This window comes from Schistocerca cancellata, chromosome 10 (assembly GCF_023864275.1).
Source record: "Schistocerca cancellata isolate TAMUIC-IGC-003103 chromosome 10, iqSchCanc2.1, whole genome shotgun sequence".
NCBI classification, from domain to species: domain Eukaryota; kingdom Metazoa; phylum Arthropoda; class Insecta; order Orthoptera; family Acrididae; genus Schistocerca; species Schistocerca cancellata.
Genome location: NC_064635.1, coordinates 134,032,946 through 134,055,262, shown reverse-complemented (window position 1 = coordinate 134,055,262; position 22,317 = coordinate 134,032,946). Strand labels below are relative to the sequence as shown.

The 22,317-nt window shown below is 42.4% G+C and overlaps 1 protein-coding gene across 1 annotated transcript in view; it reads right to left on the bottom strand.

The window, feature by feature from the left end:
* LOC126106866 (uncharacterized) overlaps positions 1-22,317 on the bottom strand; it is a 153,425-nt gene that overhangs the window by 34,796 nt on the left and 96,312 nt on the right. The window contains exons 8-11 of the mRNA XM_049913268.1: positions 18,044-18,156; positions 9,841-10,032; positions 3,408-3,517; positions 2,235-2,460 (exon numbers count right to left, since the gene is read on the bottom strand). Coding sequence (XP_049769225.1) covers positions 2,235-2,460; positions 3,408-3,517; positions 9,841-10,032; positions 18,044-18,156 — 641 coding nt within the window. The remainder of the gene's footprint in view (positions 1-2,234; positions 2,461-3,407; positions 3,518-9,840; positions 10,033-18,043; positions 18,157-22,317) is intronic.

The following is a 22,317-nucleotide window of genomic DNA, read 5'->3' as shown; positions in this document are numbered from 1 at the left end:
GCTCGGCCACCATTGACTAGACGTTTTCAACTGGTGAGAGATCTGGACAATGTGCTGGTCAGGGCAGCAGTCAAACATTTTCTGTATCCAGAAAGGCCCATACAGGACCTGCAACATGTGGTCATGCATTATCCTGCTGAAATGTAGTGTTTTGCAGGGATCGAATTAAACATAGAGCCATGGGTTGTAACACATCTGAAATGTAACGTCCACTGTTAAAAGTGCCGTCAATGCGAACAAGAGGTGACAGAGACGTGTAACCAATGGCACCCCATACCATCACGCCAGGTGATACGCCAGTATGGCGATGCCACATACACGCTTCCAATGTGCGTTCACCGCGATGTCGCCAAACACGGATGCGACCATCATGATGCTGTAAACAGAACCTGGATTCATCTGCAAAAATGACATTTTGCCATTGTTGCACCCAGGTTCTTCATTGAGTACACCATTGCAGGCGCTCCTGTCTGTGATGCAGTGTCAAGGGTAACCACAGCCACGGTCTCTGAGCTGATAGTCCATGCTGCTGCAAACGTCGTCGGACTGTTCTTGCAAATGGCTGTTGTCTTGCAAATGTCCCCATCTGTAGACTCAGCGATCGAGACTGGCTGCACTATCCATTACAGCCATGCAAATAAGATGCCTGTCATATTGACTGCTAGTGATACGAATACGAGGCCATTGGGATCCAGCATTGTGTTCCGTATTACCCTCCTGAACCCACCGATTCCATTTTCTGCTAACAGTCATTGGATCTCAACCAACACGAGCAGCGATGTCGCGATACGATAAACCGCAATTGCGATAGGCTACAATCTGATCTTTATCAAACTCGGAAACGTGGTGGTACCCATTTCTCCTCCTTACACAAGGCATCAGAACAACGTTTCAACAGGCAACGCCAGTCAACTGCTGTTTGTGTATGAGAAATCGTTTGGAATCTTTCCTCATGTTAGCATGTTGTAGGTGTTGTGTGAATGCTCTGAGAAGCTAATCATTTGCATATCACAGCATCTTCTTCCTGTCAGTTAAATTTCGCGTCTGTAGCACGTCATCTTCGTGGTGTAGCAATTTTAATGGCCAGTAGTGTACATTACTGATTCCCAAAGATCATAATACATATGTAATCATGAAGTCAAGGCAAAGATAATCTCAACTTCTTAGGTATCAATCCATAGTTTAATGTACACTTACATCAATGACAATTTTTTTGACAAATTACATCCATTGTTACACACTCACCACTTATACTACAAAGACCGGACTAAAGTTATGTATCAGCTAATATATTTTTAACTACAATGGGCTGGGGCCCACAGTTTTGCTTCTATCCTGATCACAACCCCAGTATGAGTAATAGCATATAAACGACATGCACCGAGTGAAAATGCAGACACAAATATATGAAATTTCAAGACATCACTAACAGAGCAACATACAAGTTTTTTCTAAGCATTGTGTCATTTTTTCATTTTGAGTTCTAACTGTTTACAGTGGAACAATATGGTTTCCCTCAAATGTAGTGTTATGTTAGGATAACATACTCTGAGGCTTATAAAACCACATCTTAATTTTGGTGCTAAAACTATCTGTGAACGGAGTTAGAATGAAAAACTCACTAGCGTTTTTAAGAGAATTTTTACTTATATTTTGTGTCTTGCACTCAGAATAATCTGGTGAACAAAAGACCACATAGTTTAGGGCTTCTACTGTGCAATTATAGCTCCCAATGAACAAGGAAGTTCACCAACAATCGGAGCAGTTGTGGCAGCTGCATAATGGAACCAAATGGATAAAAGCAATGTGTCTGATCATTTTACGGACCCATTACAAAAATACAGAGGAGAGTTAGCATTTATTTGAATTATTCTAGTTCTTTGGAAAACAAGGAAAAGTAGCTGATTAGTAGTTGCAGCTATGCATAATATTACAGTGAACTACTACAATAAACTTTGAACTGAACTGACATACAATAGAATGCAAAATAGAATCCTTTTTCTAAAAGGAAAACATTGCAGCATTAATTGGAAATGAAGTTTGCAGGGTTATCCATTTAGAGTAATGTCTGAGTAATATTGGATGCTGGACACAGGAAAAGTTGAGGTTAATCCACAAAGTCTTTTCCTAGCAGTCAAATAGTAGCACTAAGGGCGTGAAGGGAAATGACCACATGAAAATCCATGACCAAGTAGTTTAACAGTATTTTTATGAAAACATTAATGAAGACCAACCAGGGCATAGAAGACAGGCTCCAGGAAGTCGGGCAGTAGTGCCTTGAAACTCTTCTTGCCAACAGCTTTTGCCAGCAGTGGGAGCTGCTTACACACGGTTTCCAGTAAGCACACGTGGCTTTCATAGTGGCGGTACTGGCACGCCTCAGCAGCCAACGGCACGGCAGCGATGACGGCAGGCACACATTCTGCTACCTGTGCCAGCTCAGTGAGGAGGTGGATGCACCTATTGGAATGGTAGAGTTGCTATAATATGGTCATGCAGAAGAAAAAATCTTGTCATTACAGTGAACAAAATAATATAGTATTAATGTGAACTGATTTTAACTTGCCACAGAACAGGTTGCATAACTTGATCAAATGTAAATATCAACTGAATATATACACAACATTCTTTAGGAGGACTGGAAAGTACTTTAGGTTGTAAGAGTGTAGCATATATTGAGTTAAGGTTTTTCTAAGTGTTATGTGTAAAGGACACCCTACAGAAAGATTATGAACTTACTACAGATATCTCAGTCAAACAACTTACTGATGACAACTGAGAGATATAGTTATTAACAGTTAAATTATTTTAACAAACTACAACTGATGTCAATAAATGTGTGTGTGTGAGGGAGAGGGGAGGGGGGTGGGGGGTGGGGAGATGGAAGCACAGGGGGCAGAGGTAGACAAATGGGGCAAGAATGGTCATATGTGGAGAGAAGTGTGAAAGCAACAGGAACTGGGGCAGACAGGGGAGGTGAGGGCAGGGCAGAGGGAGGGAGGCCGATGTGCCATACAAGGTGGACGCAAGGGCAGAGGCAGGGGGTGGGCAGAAGCGACTGAGGAAATGGTGTGGGGAGGCAGTGGAGTGTGGAAGCGGTGGTGTGTGAAGGTAGTGGGGGTCGCGAGCACCAAGGATCGGAGGCGGTGCGGTGTGGAAGCAATGAGGGCTGCAGGAGACAGGAGCAGTAGCAATAGGAGTTGTGGAGGCAACACGTTGCATAAACAACAGGTTGCAGAGGTGACTGGATGTGGGGGCACAGGATCCGGGGGGCGCAGGGTCTGGGGGCAACTAGGGTGGACGCAAAAGAGGGGGTGACTATTCCACGGTTTCAAGTATTACAACAAACTGTAAAGTGCACATTGTGATGTAAAGAAGTATAGAGAAGGGAAGATACTGGTACTGACCCATCAGCAAAGTGCCATGGCAGGGTTGGCTTGTTGAAAGGATTATCTGACCAACCCGTTGTGGAAGCACTTCGGCCAATGCGCTGAGTGTAAGATGCAGACATAAATATCTGAAATGACAAGAAATTACTGACATTCAAACATACTGTCAACATATGATGGCTTAACTTGTTGTAACATAATGTTTAGAGGTGGGGTGACTGTTATGAAGTGATTCACTTTTACACTTCAGTGACTTACATAGCCAAAAGCTTGTTTCGGCTTCTTCCTAATCTAAATGGTAATACATGCACCAAACATTCATAATGTAAACTCAGTTTTCACCACATCCTATGAGAACTCGTAAGACCTATGACACCATGTATGCTCTGTGAATCATTACAAAGTGTGTAGTGGAATATTACCGTTGGGTTCATTGTTGGAGATTACTTAACCAGGATACCAATTCCTTGAATGTGACCTGTCAGTGATATATCCGTCATATTGTTTATCTTTAAATCTTCTCTTTCTGCACTTGGGTCACTTCATGATGTTGTAGTCCTGCTAAGCAGAGCCAACTGTAGCTATTTTGAACTTCTTCACTGTCTGCAGGAAAGCACTGTGATAATGGAAAATTATGTTTGCTACCCACTAGCTATGAAATCACATAAACACTTCTTTCCAATATCCTTCTGTATTTAGCAGTCCCCATAACACTTTCAACACATCAATTAAACATTTACATTTAAGCTCTTAATAACAAAACTCATCAACAGACAGGTCATTAGTATCCCGTAAGTAAGTAAGTAAGTAAGTAAGTAATTATCTAATTCCATACAATCTTCTTTTGTTTTCTTCTTCTTCAGAACAACAACCTCTGCCGGCCCACATTCGTCTTCTTTGATATCCACACACCCCAAAATCACAATGTCAAAGTGTAAACGGCTCTCCCACCAGTAAAACATTCACTCTCCATCATGTCTCATGTCTGTACTGTGCTTACATTTGTGTTTCATTTCTATGCATAGATAAAAAATGCACACACAGTATTCCATCTTTCCTCTACCACTGCTACCATAAATTAAGGTATCTACATGACCCTCTTTCATTAGCACAGTAGAAAGGGAGTGGGGCATGTTGTTACTTTCAACAGTAGCAAGCACCACCATAATAGCAGAGGGTACTTTATAGTGTAACATATAGCAACACTTCTTTCTTTAGCATTAATTAATAACATGTGGAAAGACTGATTGGTTACAAATCTATGTGAAAAGTTATTAATTTAATCTGACATTCATGATGATATGCAGAATTGATAAATACGGGCCAAAGAATATTCCTGGCCTCCATTATGAAAGCCCATTTCAAGCAGGTTTTTGCAAGAATATACCACTTTTTCAGGTGCCTGTCAGTTAAATTTTCTCTGCATTTCCACTATACTCTCTCCTGCGGCCACTCACAAAGACCTCCTTTGCACCTGCTCAATGTCCTGTTTTACTCCAACCTGGTATGAAACCTTTCCCCTCCCCCTACTCCAGTATTGGACTGTACAAATGTATTGTCAGCTTTCGTCTCTTGAACACAAGCTAAAGTTTTCCAAGATCCTAAGGAAGATTACAAGTTTGGCTTTACCATTTGCTTTATCAACCACTAACATCATGTCATTGTTCCACACTACTTGTACTGAAAAATCACAGATGAAATGTGAACAGTGAAACACGTAAAGACAACTGCTGAGGGGTACAAGGAGGGTGCTGAGCAGTGGTTAGGCATGTAAACCTAGGTGCAACGGGCAGTATGCTTAAGAATACAAAATGGTACACACTGTATGCACATCATGGAAACATTACTGTTCACAAAGACAAGTGACATTAATAAGGAAGATATGAAAAGAAATAGGATATGACAATCACTGCACAAGACAGCAAGATGCTTTTGTGTTATGCATACAAACACCATTAGATGTCAAAAGTGAACTTGTCACATGGTGATAAAACTGTACATCAAACTTCCTAATACTATGAAATCTATCACAGACATAAAAAAAAGTCTGAGAGACAAATAAGGACATACCAGAATACCACTCCACCTAATTAGCAAGAGAATATTTTGGTAACATGTCAAAGTAATAGGCATTTAAGTTCATTATACACAAATTAAATGTGAAATTCTAGCATTTTACATAATTGCATGCATGAATTTCCTTTAACCTATGAAAGAGTGTGCAATTATCCCTGTCTGGTTTTAATCATTATGTTGATTATAACTTGTTTATTTGGTCTCACGTAAAGAAAACATTGCAACAGTTTATTGCTCACATGAGCAATGTACATCCCAATATGAAGTTCACTGCAGAAGGAAGGAAGGAAGGAAGGACAGCTACCCTTTTTAAACACCCTAGTTGAGCCACAGTTAGTCACTTGACATATCATAAATCAAGAGGTTTTCAGGAATAACAGCAATCAGTCACCTTTTGCTTGATTCAATTTTTATTTTACGATATTATACTACATAATATTAATGATATAATAAAAACTGAATCAGAGCAAATGGCAACTAGTTCAACTTATTTCCAAAAACCTTTATTCATCACAGATACAGACCCACACAGTCTGCTATCTTGATGGGCACAATTTCCATCATCCTGTCCAAAATAGAGCTGTAGTAAATATGCTGACACATACAGCTAGAAGCACACTGGAAGAGAATAATCTCTATGTTCAGACAAAATGGCTATCAGACATGTGAAACCAAGTTGGTTCTCTCCAGAAAATTCAAATCTATTCAAGCAACAGGAAAAGAACAGCTGCCAAAATAAAAAAAAAGATATAATATTCTCTAGGAAATCTGTGGTACACCACATGGATCCTCTATAATGACATTATGTACTTCAGCTCTGGTATTGGTTTACCCTGTTGTGAAATATTACACTCTGCTTGCATGAACTGTATGCACACGAGACTTGTTGACACACAGCTCGACCATACTGTGTGTCTTTCAGCTGGTACAATCAGCCCTACACCTGTTTCTGGCTATCCATACTTAGTCACATACTGATGGGAAAGTGCACTTGTACGGAAGTACAAAAAACCACAGAAAAATGTTCACCACCTTGTTCATGCAGACACTCCAACGATTACAAAGAAAGGCTTTTCTTTAGTCACCCATCTCTGGAAACTGCAAGGATGTTAGTTGACAACAGCTCTAATATTAATGACTGCTAGAGACACATATGGCAGCGTAATGTTGCTTTGGAATGAATAAGATGTCACGCATTTTGACTGAGCCTTCTGGCTTTGAACTTCCACCCAAGACTGAGATGGTTCTTAAGCGAAGGTGTGCCGGCTCCCTGTACAAGTGAAAGAAAATAACTTCCCCAAATTGTGACTGTAAAGCCAGGTGTTCATTGTGTAACTCAAGAATGTTCTCTGAGAGCTTTCCTTAGCATCCCATCAGAGTTCCTGGTGATGACTACGTTTTCGTGGCCACTGTCATAATGATTAAAATTCTTCTGGGCTTTGTTCTCCATCAACTATAAAACCAGGATTTCGACCAAATTACAGTGGTCTTCCTCAGGGCAAGACTGGTTTTGCACGAAGAAAGATGCCCCTATTTATCGCAGACAACCAGTATCAATGCATTATATTTGTGAAACTTTATTGGCCCTAGAATATAACAAGGTAGTCATGATGAGAGGGAGAGAGTAGGAAGGAAGCTATTCATGAACTACCTGGCTAGTCAACAATTGGTGACAGTCGGCAAATCAGGGCTTGGCTTTTGGTATAGAGGAACTGTCACAGCATTTCTGCACACACCAGAAATAAAACACGCCCACCAGAAACCAAGTGCTGATTTGAAGACTGTCACCAATCACTAAGTTTCAATCACTGACAAGATGGACAGTCCATGAATAGCTTCCTTCCTGCCCTCTTCCTTTTGTCCTGACAAGCCCATTGCATTCTGCAGCCAATAAAGTTTCTGGTGCCAATTGTCTGCAATAAATAGGGGTACCGTTCCTCCTGCAAACCCAGTCCTTTCTGCAAAACGCCTTTTAATATGGTCAAAACATTGGTTTTTATAGTTTATATTCAAAGTTTTTATACAATGACAGAACACAACATACAGAAGAATTTTAATCATCAAAACACAAAAAGATCAGCTAACAAAAACCCTTTAATTCTGTGGAGCAACATTGGGTAAAATTTTGGAATCCTAACAGGCATGGGATAATTTTTTTTTTTTTTTTTTGCTGCCTAAGAAAGTCAAAGAGATGATGTGCTCTGTGAAGGATATTCATGGTCTCATAGTACCAGGAGTTTACAATATGGTATGGGACAGTTTATTCAAACCATTAGACAATGCTGTACTGAACTGTGCTATATACTGAAAAATGCTATACTGGACACATAAAGTGCAGAAATCCATAAAAATATGCTGTTGCCATTAATATACTTATGAATATGGATAGTCTTGTTTGAGCAAACACTTCAAACTCCTGAGTCTTGGTCATCAAGAGTCTGTGGAAATTAAAATATGTGATAACAACCTTAATACAAGTATGGGATTCAGACTGCAGGGAGGTGCACATTTCGTACTGATACTACACAAGGGTATGTCCACTATTATAGGAAGTTCATTCAAATGAAACCTGGTCAGTGCATCTATCTTTGCCTTAAATGTAAGGTGACATCACGTAACTGCAGCTATGTGGCACCATCTATTGGTAGAGAGACTGGTGTGGGTGCACAGTGCCAGCGTGGTTTCATGCCGAAGGGAAGGTGGTCACACAAATTATCATCCACTACCAAACATGCAGGTGAGTAAGCAGGAACAATGAGGAGTGATTTGATTTTTGGTGGTGGAAGGAGTTGGAGGCCGTGAAATGTATCGACAGATGAAGGCTGTTTATGGTGAGTACAGTCTGAGTCGTTCAAGTGTTGTGGAATGGTGCCAACAATTCCTTGAGTGGTGCGAGTCACTGGAAGACAATGCTTGTCCTGGACAGGCTCGTTGTGTCATCACACTAGAAATGGCTGTGGAAGAGAATACTTTAGTCTTAGACAACTGCAGAATCACTGTGGACGAGATCCATCGGTTACAACTCACACCATAATGCATCAACACTTGAACTTTTGAAAAATCTGTGCACAGTGGGCACCCCACCAACTGATCGCTGAACAGCGCAATACTCGAATGGCACTGTCTTTGAGTCATTTGCAACATTATCACGAGGAGGAAAATGGCGTTCTGTTGTGTATTGACACAGGTGATGAAACATGGTGTCACCATTTTGAACTGGAAAGCAAGCAGTGGAAACATGTGACTTCACCACCTACAAAGAAATCAAAGGCCATGCATACCAGTTCTGATAAGGTCATGATGTCCTCCTTTTTTTACCACAAGGGCCCACTGCTTCTCGAGTTCCTGGAACGGGGAACCACCATCAACGCCCAGAGTTATCAAGCCACTTTACAGCACCTTAGACAAGCCATGAAGTCAAAACGCCAAGTCACATTGTCCAAGGGCGATATCCTTCTGCATGTTAACCCTGCCCACACATGGCCAATTCAGTGAAATCGACATTGCAGCAGTTTCGGTGGGAAATGCTGGAACATCCACCATACAGTCCCGACTTTTCACCGCGTGAGTTTCATGTGTTTGGACCACTAAAACAAGCTATTCGTGGACATTGATTCACAACGGACGATGAAGTGTGTGACTGGGTCCAGGTCTGGATCCGACAGCAGCCTACTAGCTTCTTCAGGGATGGAATCGACCAGCTAGTGTCACAATGGGATAAATGGTTCCAACAGTTTTGGTAACTATTTTTGAGTATATGCACTGTGTATAACAACATTTTTGAGTTGATAAAATCGTTACCATCACTTTACACCAGTGACCGAGGTTCATGTGAATGCCCCTTATATGTTGCAATGGAAATGACGACTCTACGAGTAATATTTCACTCCTACATCAGTTTTATCTGTGCGACTCCTTCACTTGTTTGACAGTCAGTTGCTGGTAAATATTTTTGAAAGCTAGGATTTTAACAGAGAAGTGAAATGACAAGTGCACCAAGAACTTCCAACACTGCAAATCTTATGTGAAAGACTTCGTGCTTGTATAGAATGTGCAAATGTAAATAAATACAGTATAACATTAGGTCCAAGATGTGCAGTGTCATAGGAGATGCTGTACTGTTTGTGATCCAGCAGGCAGATCATGATGATGATGATTATAATAATAATGATAACAAATTATTACATTATTATTATTAAAATAATTTTCTGTTTCAAATACTTTTAAAGCACTGCCATATAAATGATAAAATTTGTGATGTTTACAAATAAGGAACATGTGTCGTTTCTGAATAGAGTGCTAACTTTTTACATATAGTTTAGTGGACAGATGCAAGCTACAGGAGAGAACTGGTGACAGGCGTGTTACCTCTCACCTGCCTGAGGGGTCGATTGTCACCAGTGCTCTCGAGTGCCATGCCCACTCCCGCCCCCGCCCCCGCCCTCGTGGCGGGCTGCTGCTGCACACCAGCCAGGCCCTCCTCCAGCAGATGGATGGCGGCCGCCAGTGCATCCGAGCCCAGGGAGCGCACCACACACGCCAAGGCCGCTGCCGCCCCCTGCCGCACCTTTATAAAGGCACAGGTAGACATTACTTGGCTGTTATTCATAAAGAAAACATGTGGGTTTCCTGTAGTAAATAAGATAAAAAAAGGAAGAAAGATTAATTTCTTTTTACCACTTGCAGTGTCATTACTTTTTTTAGGTTACATAATTAGTTAATGGAATTTTTTGTGTTATGTTATTTTGGCTTATTTGTTTCATTTTTATTTTTATCTTATTTCACTGTTTATCAGCAGCATTGCATTGAAAATGAAAATACACCTATCATTTACACTACAGACAGATAGAGCATTCGATATTTGCTTTAAAGGGTGTTCCTACCAAAACTGCATTAGGTGCATATTTTGCATAGTGGAACTGTAATGCAGGCTTTAGTCAAAAGCAGTTAAAGATCTTATACACAGAGGAAAATGACAGATGAATGATTTCTTCTGGGCAGGAACCACAGTGTCAATAAATTTGAAGAAAAACATCATTCCATCAAGCTGTATTTCAAAGTTGTAATTTATTAAGCTGTTACCCGCAGCTGTGTTCACATACCTAATCAAATGAAGGATAACTGAAAGCCTCCCATGTCCTGCACATAAAGGTACATTGCCTCTCTGTTTGTCATAGAGAATTTAAGTGAGGCTAACATTGTGAAACTTCAAGTGATTCACAAGCTAGAAGAGACACGTGATATGCAGCGATTAGAATGTGACAGGCTTGTGACTGATATAGTATGGAAGTATGGATTAAACAACCTGAATATTGTATAAGCATTGTATTCACTATGGTGAATCATATTGTGTAGAATGTATATACCAAGAAAAGCATTTTTACATATATGATAACGTTCAAAAGTCAAAATATCTTGTATCAGTGTTCAAGCTACCTCCATACAAAATCTCATCAAAATCGGTTCAGTGATTTAGTTGTGAAAGCATAACAGACAGAGTTACTTTTGCATTTATAATATTAGTACTGATAACTAGTTTCAAGCATTGTACATTCTCAAGTGCATCTAAACACAACAACATGTTGCAATTAAACAAAAATCAAAATATAAAAGCCTACACAACTGCACTGGTTGCAGCGTCTTCTGAAGAACAGATATCACCTACAATAGTTACAGATACATCATCCTTGCCAATGATGTGTGATTGATGCATCACCTCTCATATAATAGCACCAAAAAGCCATGATCTACACCTGAATATTTCCAAGCAGGAGGCTGCTTGCACAACCAATTTCCAGAAGCATTCAGTGTAACCACAACATGTGAGATAATAGGCCAAGAAGCAGTGGCTTCTCCTAAAGTAGATCTTTTTCTCCCAATATATGGGGGTTGTTCAAAAAGTATCCAACTTTTATTTATAAAATCAATCTTTATTCAGATACAATTGTTTGACACTAGTCACCTTCAGTGTGGCCCCCTTCAGCTTCTACACACTTCTCCCAGCACTGCTGCCACTGCTGCTGGAAAGCCTCTTTTGTTAGGGTGTGCAGGTGCTCCATCAAATTCTGCACAATGTCTTCCCTGTTCTGAAATCTGATCCCTTCCAGAGTCTCTTTCAGTTTATGGAAAAGCCAGAAATAAATTCGTGCTATGTCAGAGGAATATGGAGGCTGACAAACCACAGCCGTGTTGTGTTTAGCCAAATAGTTCTGAATAAACTGAGAACAATGAGCAAGTGAGTTATCGTGGTAAAGGTGCCCACAGGTCCAGCCATTTGCCTCTCACTGTTTCAAAAGGACAAGTGCACCAAGAACTTTTAATGTAGCAATCTCTTGGTACCACTCCTTGTTGATGTTAGTACGTCCTCGGGTGCACTCACGATGGACCATACCCAGAAGTTGGTCAGCATGACATTAACATTGCTCAGGTCCTGCCTCACATTTCTGAGTCTTGGGGATGAGGGATGCTTCCTCTGCAACGAATGGGGTTCAGGATCATACTGATAACCCCAGAACTCATCACCATTGATTGCTGTGTTAAGAAAGTTAGGATTACTGTTCACACTATACAGCATGTCCTGTGCAATCTTCAAACAAATTTGCTTTTGCTCCGTCATTAGCAACTTTGGCACAAATTTTGCTAAGATCCTCCTGAGATCCAAATCTTCTGTTAAAATCGAATGAAAGGATCCGGTACTAATTTTAACCTCATCTGCAAGTTCTCTGATTGTGATTTGTCTATCCTGCACCATCAGGTTCCTTATGTCATCAATAACAACCTTATTTGTGGATACTGAGGCCTACCTGAACTCTTCACTGATGAGCACCCATCTTTAAAGTGGCAATCAAATTATTTACTACAACACTGTGGCTTAAATTTGCCCCAAAAAACTACCTAGAAAAATATTTAAAACAAGATAACCGCTTCGTGAATATGTAATTAATTCACTCAGATTATTGGTAAATGAAAGCAATTGGAAACTATAAATATTTTGTCTATAAAATTAGTATTTTATATTGAGCATGATTTACTGGTAATACATGCTGGCTTGAATATGTAAAGGGTAGTGCTATCACATGTTAAAAGCTGTTTGTCTATAATGTTTCTGAAACACTCTTCATGTCAGTCTATAATCAAAATGTTATAACATCAAGTTTAACAAATATATTTCAGAACAACACAACACATATAAGTCACAGAGTAAGTTGACAAGCAAGACATGTGTACACGTTAGCATTCGAATGAGCACTGAGTCCCAGTCTAGCGGCCGCTGCTCGGCTGGCCGCTTAGGTGGCGCAGCTGCTGCATGGCTGGCAGACAGCGCCGCACGTAGAGGACGCGCGTAATTGTGCGGCGGTGCTTTGAATGATTGGCGAGTCACAACACTCCCCCCCCCCCCCCCCTTTGAAATTGTTGCACTGGTCTTGATGGAGGTGTCCTGGAGATGGCTAATGTCCATAGGCGTTGTTTGACTCGCCGTAAAGTCTCGAGGAGGAGGCTTCCTGTACGGACGGAAATGTCCCCAATTATAACGTCTCGTAGGGGTCGAATCTGCTGGGGCCCCATGCACCAATCCACCCGTTGCGGCAAGTCCAGTTGATATGACAGGAGACATGGGTGATGTGTCGGCATCCGTTGGAGGATGAGGCGAGTAGATTTGCTCTGACAGAGGATGGTCATCCAGTTCCTGTATGGGCACGTCTCCTGGTGGCGTCCGTTCTTGTGCTGGCATCGCGATGACGGTGAGAGGGCTGCGTTGTGAGTATTGAGAGATGCTAAGATCCCGAGCATCAGGTAGAGCCAAAGGTGGTGTAGCGGCATTTGGAACAGGCATTGCTGGCACACGAGGCCGAGGCTGGTCCGAATGATGCACTGCAACACCCGTGTCTGTCTGGATTTCATACAGGCGTCTGCCACGGTGTCTTAAGATGCGGCCCGGGCTCCATTTTGGCCGCTTGCCATATCCCCGTACCTAGACGAGGTCGTTGGCGGTGAACCGGCCAAGTGAAGGCACCCGCGGCCATGAGGTGGAAGGCCGCAGAAGATGAAGTAGCGTGCAGGGCTGTCGGCCATGTAAGAGCTCAGCCGGGCTGTGGTCGCCCATGGGGGTGAAACAGTAAGACGCCAGAAACTGGAGAAGCGCATCATCAGCAGCAGAAGAAGTCAGAAGTTTCCGCATCTGAGCCTTAAATGTGCGGACCAGTCGTTCAGCCTCACCATCGGATTGTGGATGGAACGGTGGGGTCGTGACATGCATAACGCCGTGACGAGCACAAAAATCCGCAAAGTCGGAAGAGGCAAATTGCGGACCATTATCAGTAACAAGAGTAGAGGGGACGCCTTCCAAAGAAAAAATGCGGGCGAGAGCACTGGTGGTTGTAGCGGTGGTAGGCGACGTGCAACGGACAATGAAAGGAAAGTTAGAGTAGGCGTCAATTATGAGGAACCAATAAGTACCTAAAAAGGGTCCCGCAAAGTCAGCATGAATGCGTTCTCAGGGCTTCTCAGGTGAAGGCCACGGGGACAAAGATGACTTCGGGGCAGCGGCCTGTGACGCACAAGGTCCACAGGCAGCGACCATGTGTGCTATTTCAGAGTCGATGCCAGGCAAGTAAACATGACGGCGCGCCAGAGATTTTGTGCGAGACACACCCCAGTGCACTTGGTGAAGGAGGCGCAAGACCAAAGCACGCAAAGACATAGGTACCACAACACGCGGCGAAGCATTGTCAGTGGAGAGGAGGATAACACCATCCCTAACTGTGAGGTGGTAGTGCAAAGCGTAGTAGTTCCGCAACGGATCAGAAGTATTAGCAGACTGGCGATCTGGCCAACCCTTCTGAATACAGCGTAAAACCCGGGAGAGGGTAGGGTCAGAACCCGTAGCAGCTGCCAGCCTGTCCTCAGTGATGGGGAACCCGTCCACAACCCGCTGCTGGGCAACATCCAGGTGGAAACATAAAAGTTTGTCCCTATCTAATGCCTCATCAGGACCCATGGGAAGGCGAGACAGTGCATCAGCATTTGCATGTTGAGTCGTTGGCCAGAAATGAATCTCATAATTGAAACGAGACAAGTAAAGAGCCCAACGCTGGAGGCGGTTTGCAGCCTTGTCGGGAAGTGACGCTGATGGATGAAACAAGGAAACAAGTGGTTTGTGATCCGTAACAAGATGAAATTTTGAGCCATAGAGAAAAACACCAAACTTATGAAGAGCATAAATAATGGCCAAAGCTTCTTTTTCAATTTGAGAATACTTTTGTTGGGCATCCGTGAGCATTTTGGAGGCATAAGCAATGGGTTATTCCGAACCGTCAAAAAAACGGTGTGCAAGGACTGCACCGACCCCGTATTGAGAGGCGTCTGTGGCAAGAACAAGATGTTGCCCAGGTCGATAAGTAGCCAGGCACGGGGCCTGTTTCAGCATAGTCTTCAACTTCTGGAAAGCCGCATCGCATGACGCGGACCAGTGAAAAGGCACGTTTTTATGCAACAGACGATGCAACGGCTAAGCCACCGAAGCTGCAGACAGTAAAAACTTGTGATAGTATGCTATTTTCCCCAAGAAGGCCTGCAGTTCCTAAACAGATGTAGGGCAAGGAAGGGCATCGATCGCAGTGACAGTTTGCTGAAGCGGACGAATACCATCCCGAGAGAGTTGAAACCCCAAGTACGTGATAGATGCCTGAAAAAATTGCAATTTCTGAAGATTACACTTAAGACCGGCAGTCTGTAAGACATGAAAAAGTGTGCGGAGATTTTGAAGATGTTCTTCAGTGGTGGAGCCAGTGACAACAATGTCGTCCATGTAATTGATACACCCAGGGACAGGGAGCAATAATTGTTCCAAGAATCGTTGAAAGAGAGCAGGGGCGCTAGCAACCCCAAAAGGCAAGCGTTGGTATTGAGAGAGGCCGAAAGGCATGTTAAGGACCAGAAACTGCCGGGAAGCAGCGTCGAGAGGAAGTTGATGATAAGCTTCTGACAGGTCAATTTTAGAAAAATACTGGCCTCCAGCAAGTTTAGTGAACAGTTCTTCAGGACGGGGCATAGGGTAAGTGTCGATGAGGCATTGAGCATTTACAGTGGCTTTGAAATTGCCACAGAGAAGAATATGACCATTTGGCTTAGCAACGACAATGACAGGAGAGGACCACGCACTGGAAGTGACAGGACACAAGACCCCTGAAGTAGTGAGACGATCCAACTCCCGTTTTACCCGATCACAAAGGGCCACAGGAATGGGCCGAGTCCGAAAAAACTTAGGCCGAGCAGTGGGTTTGAGCGTGATATGAGCTTCAAAGTCGTTTGCACAGCCTAACCCAGGAGAAAAAAGGGACGAAAATGTCGTTGACAAGGAATCCAGTTGAGCATAAGGAATAGCATCAGAGACAATATTGACAGAGTCATCTATGGAGAACCCAAAAACGCGAAAGGCATCGAAACCAAAAAGATTTTCTGTGTTGCTCTGGTCAACCACAAATATGAGAACAGTGCGAACGATGGATTTGTAAGATGCCTCAGCATTAAACTGTCCCGAGAGAGAAATCTTCTGTTTATTGTACGTCCGTAATTGCCGAGTGACAGGTGACAGGAGTGGAGAACCCAACTGAAGATACGTCTGAGAATTAATTATAGTGGCAGCAGAACCGGTATCCACTTGCATGCGAACATCTCGACCAAGAATTTGGACAGTGAGGAATAACTTCCCTGAAAGGGAAACAGTGCAATTGACAGACAACACAGAATCAGAATCAGCGTTATGTTCATGAACATCATGTATGCAGTCGGATTTGCAAACGGAAGACACATGACCTTTCTTTTTGCAATTGTGACACACAGCCCAACGTTGGGGACAATCCTCGCGTGAATGTTTCGTAAAACACCGCGGACATGAAGGAAGTTGCCGGGGGTTTTGCTGCAGTTTCTTAGCGGGTTGTTTACAGCTAGGCCGAGGCTGCGCGTGAAAGCGCACTGCAGCCACGTCGGCCGGCGGGGACGCGCTGCACGCGTCATCAACAGCGCACAGAGGTTGTATTTCCCCGACATCACCCCACGCCTCTATTTGCGCCCCAGCGGCGTGAGAAATTTCAAAAGACTGCGCAATGGAGAGAACTTCATCTAGAGTCGGATTCGCCAACTGAAGGGCACGTTGCCGAACTTCTTTGTCTGGCGCCGACCGGATAATAGCATCCCGTACCATGAAATTGGCATAGGATTCTTTGTGAATGTCAGTAACAAATTGACACTTTCGACTGAGGCCGTGAAGTTCAGCAGCCCAAGCGCGATAGGACTGATGTGGCTGTTTTTGACAACGATAAAAGGCAACACGAGAGGCTACCACATGCGTTTGCTTTTGAAAATAGGTAGACAGAAGTGAGCACATTTCAGCAAAGGGAAAAGATGCAGGATCCTTCAAAGGAGCCAATTGCGACAACAACCGATACATTTGAGGTGAAATCCAGGAAAGAAACAGAGACTTACATGGTTGTTCGTCTGTGACATGAAATGCCAAGAAGTGCTCTCGAAGACGTTTTTCATAATCAGACCAGTCTTCCGCCGTCTCGTCGTAAGGAGGAAAAGGAGGTACAGCCAACGACGAGAAACGCCCCGCATTTGACGCTGCGACGAAATCGCGAATTGCTGCTGTTAGAAGAATTTGCTGTTCAAGGAGATTTTGCAATAGTTGCTCGACAGTAGCCATGGAACCCTGTGGGTCAATGGTGAAAAGGAAAAATCCACTACCTCATCGCCAATTGTTATAACGTCAAGTTTAACAAATATATTTCAGAACAACACAACACATATAAGTCACAGAGTAAGTTGACAAGCAAGACATGTGTACACGTTAGCATTCGAATGAGCACTGAGTCCCAGTCTAGCGGCCGCTGCTCGGCTGGCCGCTTAGGTGGCGCAGCTGCTGCATGGCTTGCAGACAGCGCCGTACGTAGAGGATGCTCGTAATTGCGTGGGGGCGCTTTGAATGATCGGTGAGTCACAACAGAAAATATGTGATAATGTGAAACAAAAGTCAGTGCTTCATTCTGTAGTTTGTATAGGTTCCTGTATCTCTTGACAAAAGGCAATAACAAGCTGAATATGTAATATAAATATTTAAAAATACCCCATACACTTCTGGTCAAAAAATAATACGTTTTTTTAATAGCACTGTTTAATTACATATTTTACTACTGGTGGCAGGGTATATAAGACAGTCCATCACTGAAACTGACCTTTCTAGATGAAATACTGTGCAGTGCAACTGCAACTGCAGTGTAACTGTTAATCTGAGAAGAACTTTTCACAGATAATGTACAATGGGGAAAACTGAAAAATTACAAATGTATGATTCTTCAAATAATACCCCAATCTCTCTTTTCTATAATTAGTACCAGACATTCAGATTTAAAGAAGAATCTACCACAGAATTAATAATATTTGGATTTCATTTCCCTTCTTGTTCCCCCATCTCTTTATAGTTCCACAAGTGTCAGAAAATACCAACCTTACCAAGCTTAACAACAAATTGTTTTTCAAGGAACAGGGAGTTCAGAGCTGACATATGAAGGATACTTTACCGTTGCAACAGAGTCTTGTAAGCTGCGTTGGAAGAGTGGCAACATCTCTGGCAGAGAACTGCGACTCTCATCTGGAAAGCAGGATACCAAACTGCCACACGCCATGCAAGCAGCTGAAAGAACACAAGTTTAATTGCATTTCATAAGCTGTGGAAACGTATCAAAACAGAAAAGTTTTAGTCACATTAGCATTTTAGAATAAAAATTCAGAAGTAGTAGTAGTAGTAGTAGTAGTAGTAGTAGAAGAAGAAGAAGAAGAAGAAGAAGATAGGGGGAGAGAGGGATAGAGGGAGGAAGAGAAATTTTCACACACGATGTTCTTGACAATGAATAATCCAAGGATGTCTCACAAACCAAGCAATAAACTTGCACTGCTGCTCTTTCTCTCTTTGCTTCCTAAATTCCAGAACTGATTCCTCACTAACCATACTTGACCACCTATCTAAATGAAAAACACAACAAAGAAAACAACTTAACCCACAAACAACATTAGGGCTGCTTTCTCGGATCCAGTTACTTTATACAAAGAATTGTTCAACTACAGACTCAAGTTGTTCCAAAGCACAGTATTAATTCATAATTAAGGCTAAACAATAGAAATTGCTGTGGAGCAAATAAATATCACTCCTTAAGAAGAAACAAAAATCTGTGGAAGTATGCAAACTTCTGCAAAAAGTAAGCATTTGTGTGCAAGTGTATATGAAGAGGAATATGCCAGGAGATACCTGTATTGCCAAAGAGGAAAAATCATGACAATGAATCTGCCTGCTATAATGCTCCTGCTCTCAATGTAGATGAAGAATAAGACAAATTTAGTTGTAATTGTGGTTTATCCTAAAAGAATGAGTTTGCTGTAATACATTTAAAATTATTCAAGAGCAGGAAATGAAATATATTTGATTTTGAATCTCATAAATCAATGCTCTCTACAACTGTTGATCATTGTCATTCATTTACTTGCAGGAAGCCCAAGTATTATTATTTTACATACACCCTGTAGCACTGGCAACTTCTGAATTAATTACAACAACAAAATTCACGAATTCTTCCATTTGTCACATTTTCTTGCACATTTAACATTAGAAACACATCTTTCCACTGTGACTGCTCAGTGACAACTTCACGTACTGCTAAGAAAAACTCCCCACTTACAATGATCTCAAATCAACAAGCACTTCAAACCAAAGATATTGTCACTCAAAGGATATGTGCTACAAAGGTTTTCATAGTTTAAAAATTAGTCATCATTCTAGTTTTTATGTTTCTTTTGTACAATCTTTACAATAACTTAAAACTATGAAAATTAATTTTGTAAAATGAACTTATTATTCTGGCACATTTTTTCATTAGAGTTGGTAAATAAAAAAATAGTAAAATACAAGAAAAATATTAATAGCTGGTTTTCCAGATGTGACAGTATTTCACACATACTGGTTATGTATGCAATCCTTACTTTAATAGTGAATCTGTAACGACTTGTCTGGATTTTGACTGTGAAAATGCCAAGCTGAACTTCTCGACACCACACCACAACTAAAATGAAGAGACTGATACCCACCGAAATGAACTTCGGTCCCAGATACATTACACAACAAATATGCTTTGCCAGTGACAAAATTAAGAAATTTAAAGTACAAACTGTTGGAATATCCACCCTATTCACTTGAGTCGCTAGTCGCCTATTTCCACGCCTAAAGAACTTTATGGCTGAGAAGTGTTGTTATTATCAGGTGGTCCAGTGAACCCTCTGCCAGGCACTTAAATGTGATTTGCAGAGTATCCATGTACATATACATGTAGATCATGCAGAGATTGTGACAGTGCTACCTATACTTACATGAATCAACGGTCAGTGCACAAACATTACTTTTATTAAGCACTACCACACTCTTCTCAAGAATACTAAAGACTCAAATTTGAAAATTTCCAAGTGCTGTTAAGATTGGAAATATTACAAAGTTCACGCATTTCAAATGAGACGTTTGCAGCTCAGTGAGTAGTGGTCTAGTTGTGGAACTGTAAAGTTGCTAGTAGCAACTGTTTTATAGTTTTATTTGTAATTTGCATTTATTATCAAATTGAATAGTTAATTAATGATGTAGGAAAAGACAGATTGCTACTTACCATAAAGAAGACCAGTCATGTTGCAGATAGTCACAATTAAAAGACTCTCACATAAAGCTTTCGGCCACAGCCTTCATCAGTAACACACACACACACACACACACACACACACACACACACACACACACACACACACACAAGACCACAAACTTCAGCATTTCAGGTCGGAATGCGACTATCATGTGGGATGCAAGAAGCAATATAGAGAAGCAGGGAAGAGGAAGGGATAGTAGTGTATGGGTGGGGGGAGAGACAAATGCTGTCTGGTGGAGTGTCCAGGGACTAGACTGCCAACAGGCACAGTGTCAGGAGGCTGTGGGGCAGGCGTTGGGCACGGAGGTAGGGAAAAAAGGAGCAAAAAAGTAGAGGAGTGGGGAAAGACGGCCAAATAAACATGGTGGGAGATGAGAATGGGAGGAGATGATGGATAGAGAGGGTGGGTGGAGTGTGTGGGGGCAGTATGTTACTGTAGGTTGAGGCCAGGATAATTACGGGAGTGGAGAAAGTGTTGTATGGATAAGTCCCATCTGCACAGTTCAGAAAAGCTGATGGGGGAGGGAGGGATCCAGATGGGTCGGGTAGTGAAGCAACCACCAAAATCAAGTGTGTTATGTCCAGCAGCTTCTTGTGCCACAGAGTGGTCTACTTTGCTCTTGGCCACATCTTGGCAGTGGCCGTTTATCCTGGTGGACAGCTTGTCGATAGTCATACTGATATAAAAATCTGTGTAGTGATCACAGCTGAGTTGGTAAATGACATCGCTTTCACAGATGGCCGAGTCCCTTATGGAGTAGGATGAACCTGCGACAGAAATGGAATAGAAAGTGCTGGGTGGGTGGACTGATCAGATTTTGCACATGGGTCTTCCACAGGGATATGATCCTTGTGGTAAGGGGGTTGGGACTGGGAGTGGGATAGGGATGGACCAAGATTATGTGGAGGTCGGGTAGGCGATGGAACGTCACTTTAGGATGGGGTGGGAAGTATCTCAGGTAGGATGTCCCTCATTTCAGGGCACCATAATAGGTTAACAAAGCCCTGCAGAAGGATATGATTCAGTTTTTCCAGCCCAAGGTGGTACTGGGCGATGAATGGGACACTCCTTTGTGGCTGGTTGTTGGAGGTGGAAAGAGGATTGGAGGTGTGAGGGGAATTGCCATGAGAGATCTGTTTGTGGACTAGGTTTGAGGGATAGTGCATGTCTGTGAAAGTCTCAGTGAGATCCTCAGCATACTGAGAAAGAGTTTTTGTCACTGCAGATACACTATCCCCGGGTGTCCAGGCTATTTGGGAAGGATTTTATGGTGTGAAAGGGATGAAGGTACTGTGGGTGGTTGGTGGTTTTAACATGGACAGAGGTGCGGAAGGAGCCACCAGAGAGGAGGAGGTCAACATCTAGGAAGGTGCCTCACTGGGTTGAGGAGGCCCATGTGAAGTGGATGGGAGAGAAGGTGTTGAGGTCCTGAAGGAATGAAGATAGGGTGTTTTGACCCTGAGTCCAGATCATGATGATATCATCAATTAACCTGAACTATAACAGGGATTTGGTGTTTTGAGAGGTTCGGAAGGTCTCCTCTAGATGGCACATAAAAAGGTTGGCATATGAGGGTGCCATGCAGGTGCCCATAGTGTCATGGATTTGTTTATACAACTTCTCTTCAAATGAGAAGTCTAGTTCCTGCACACTCCACCAGACAGCATTTGTCTCTCCCCCAGCTATACAATACTATCCCTTCCCTTCCCCACCCTAACCAGATTGCTGCTTGCATCCCATGTGATAGATGCATTCTGGCCCGAGGTGCTGGAGTTTGTGGTTGGGTGTTCATGAGGTGTGCTTGCTTGCTTGTGTGTGTGTGTGTGTGTGTGTGTGTGTGTGTGTGTGTTACTGACGAAGGCTGTAGCTGTAAGTTTTATGTGAGTGTCTTAATTACATGTCTGCAACAGGATGTAAGTAGCATCTGTCTTTCCTACACTGTTGATATTCCTACCCAGAGTTTCCATCATCTGAATAGTTAATTAACAAATACTGAATCAAAACTAAGAATAATAATGATGATAATAATAATAAGCTCTTTGTTTTTAATTTTTAATCACACGAAAATGCAATCTTCTCTATAGTGTAATGTGCAATGCACCAACTTGTGAGACAA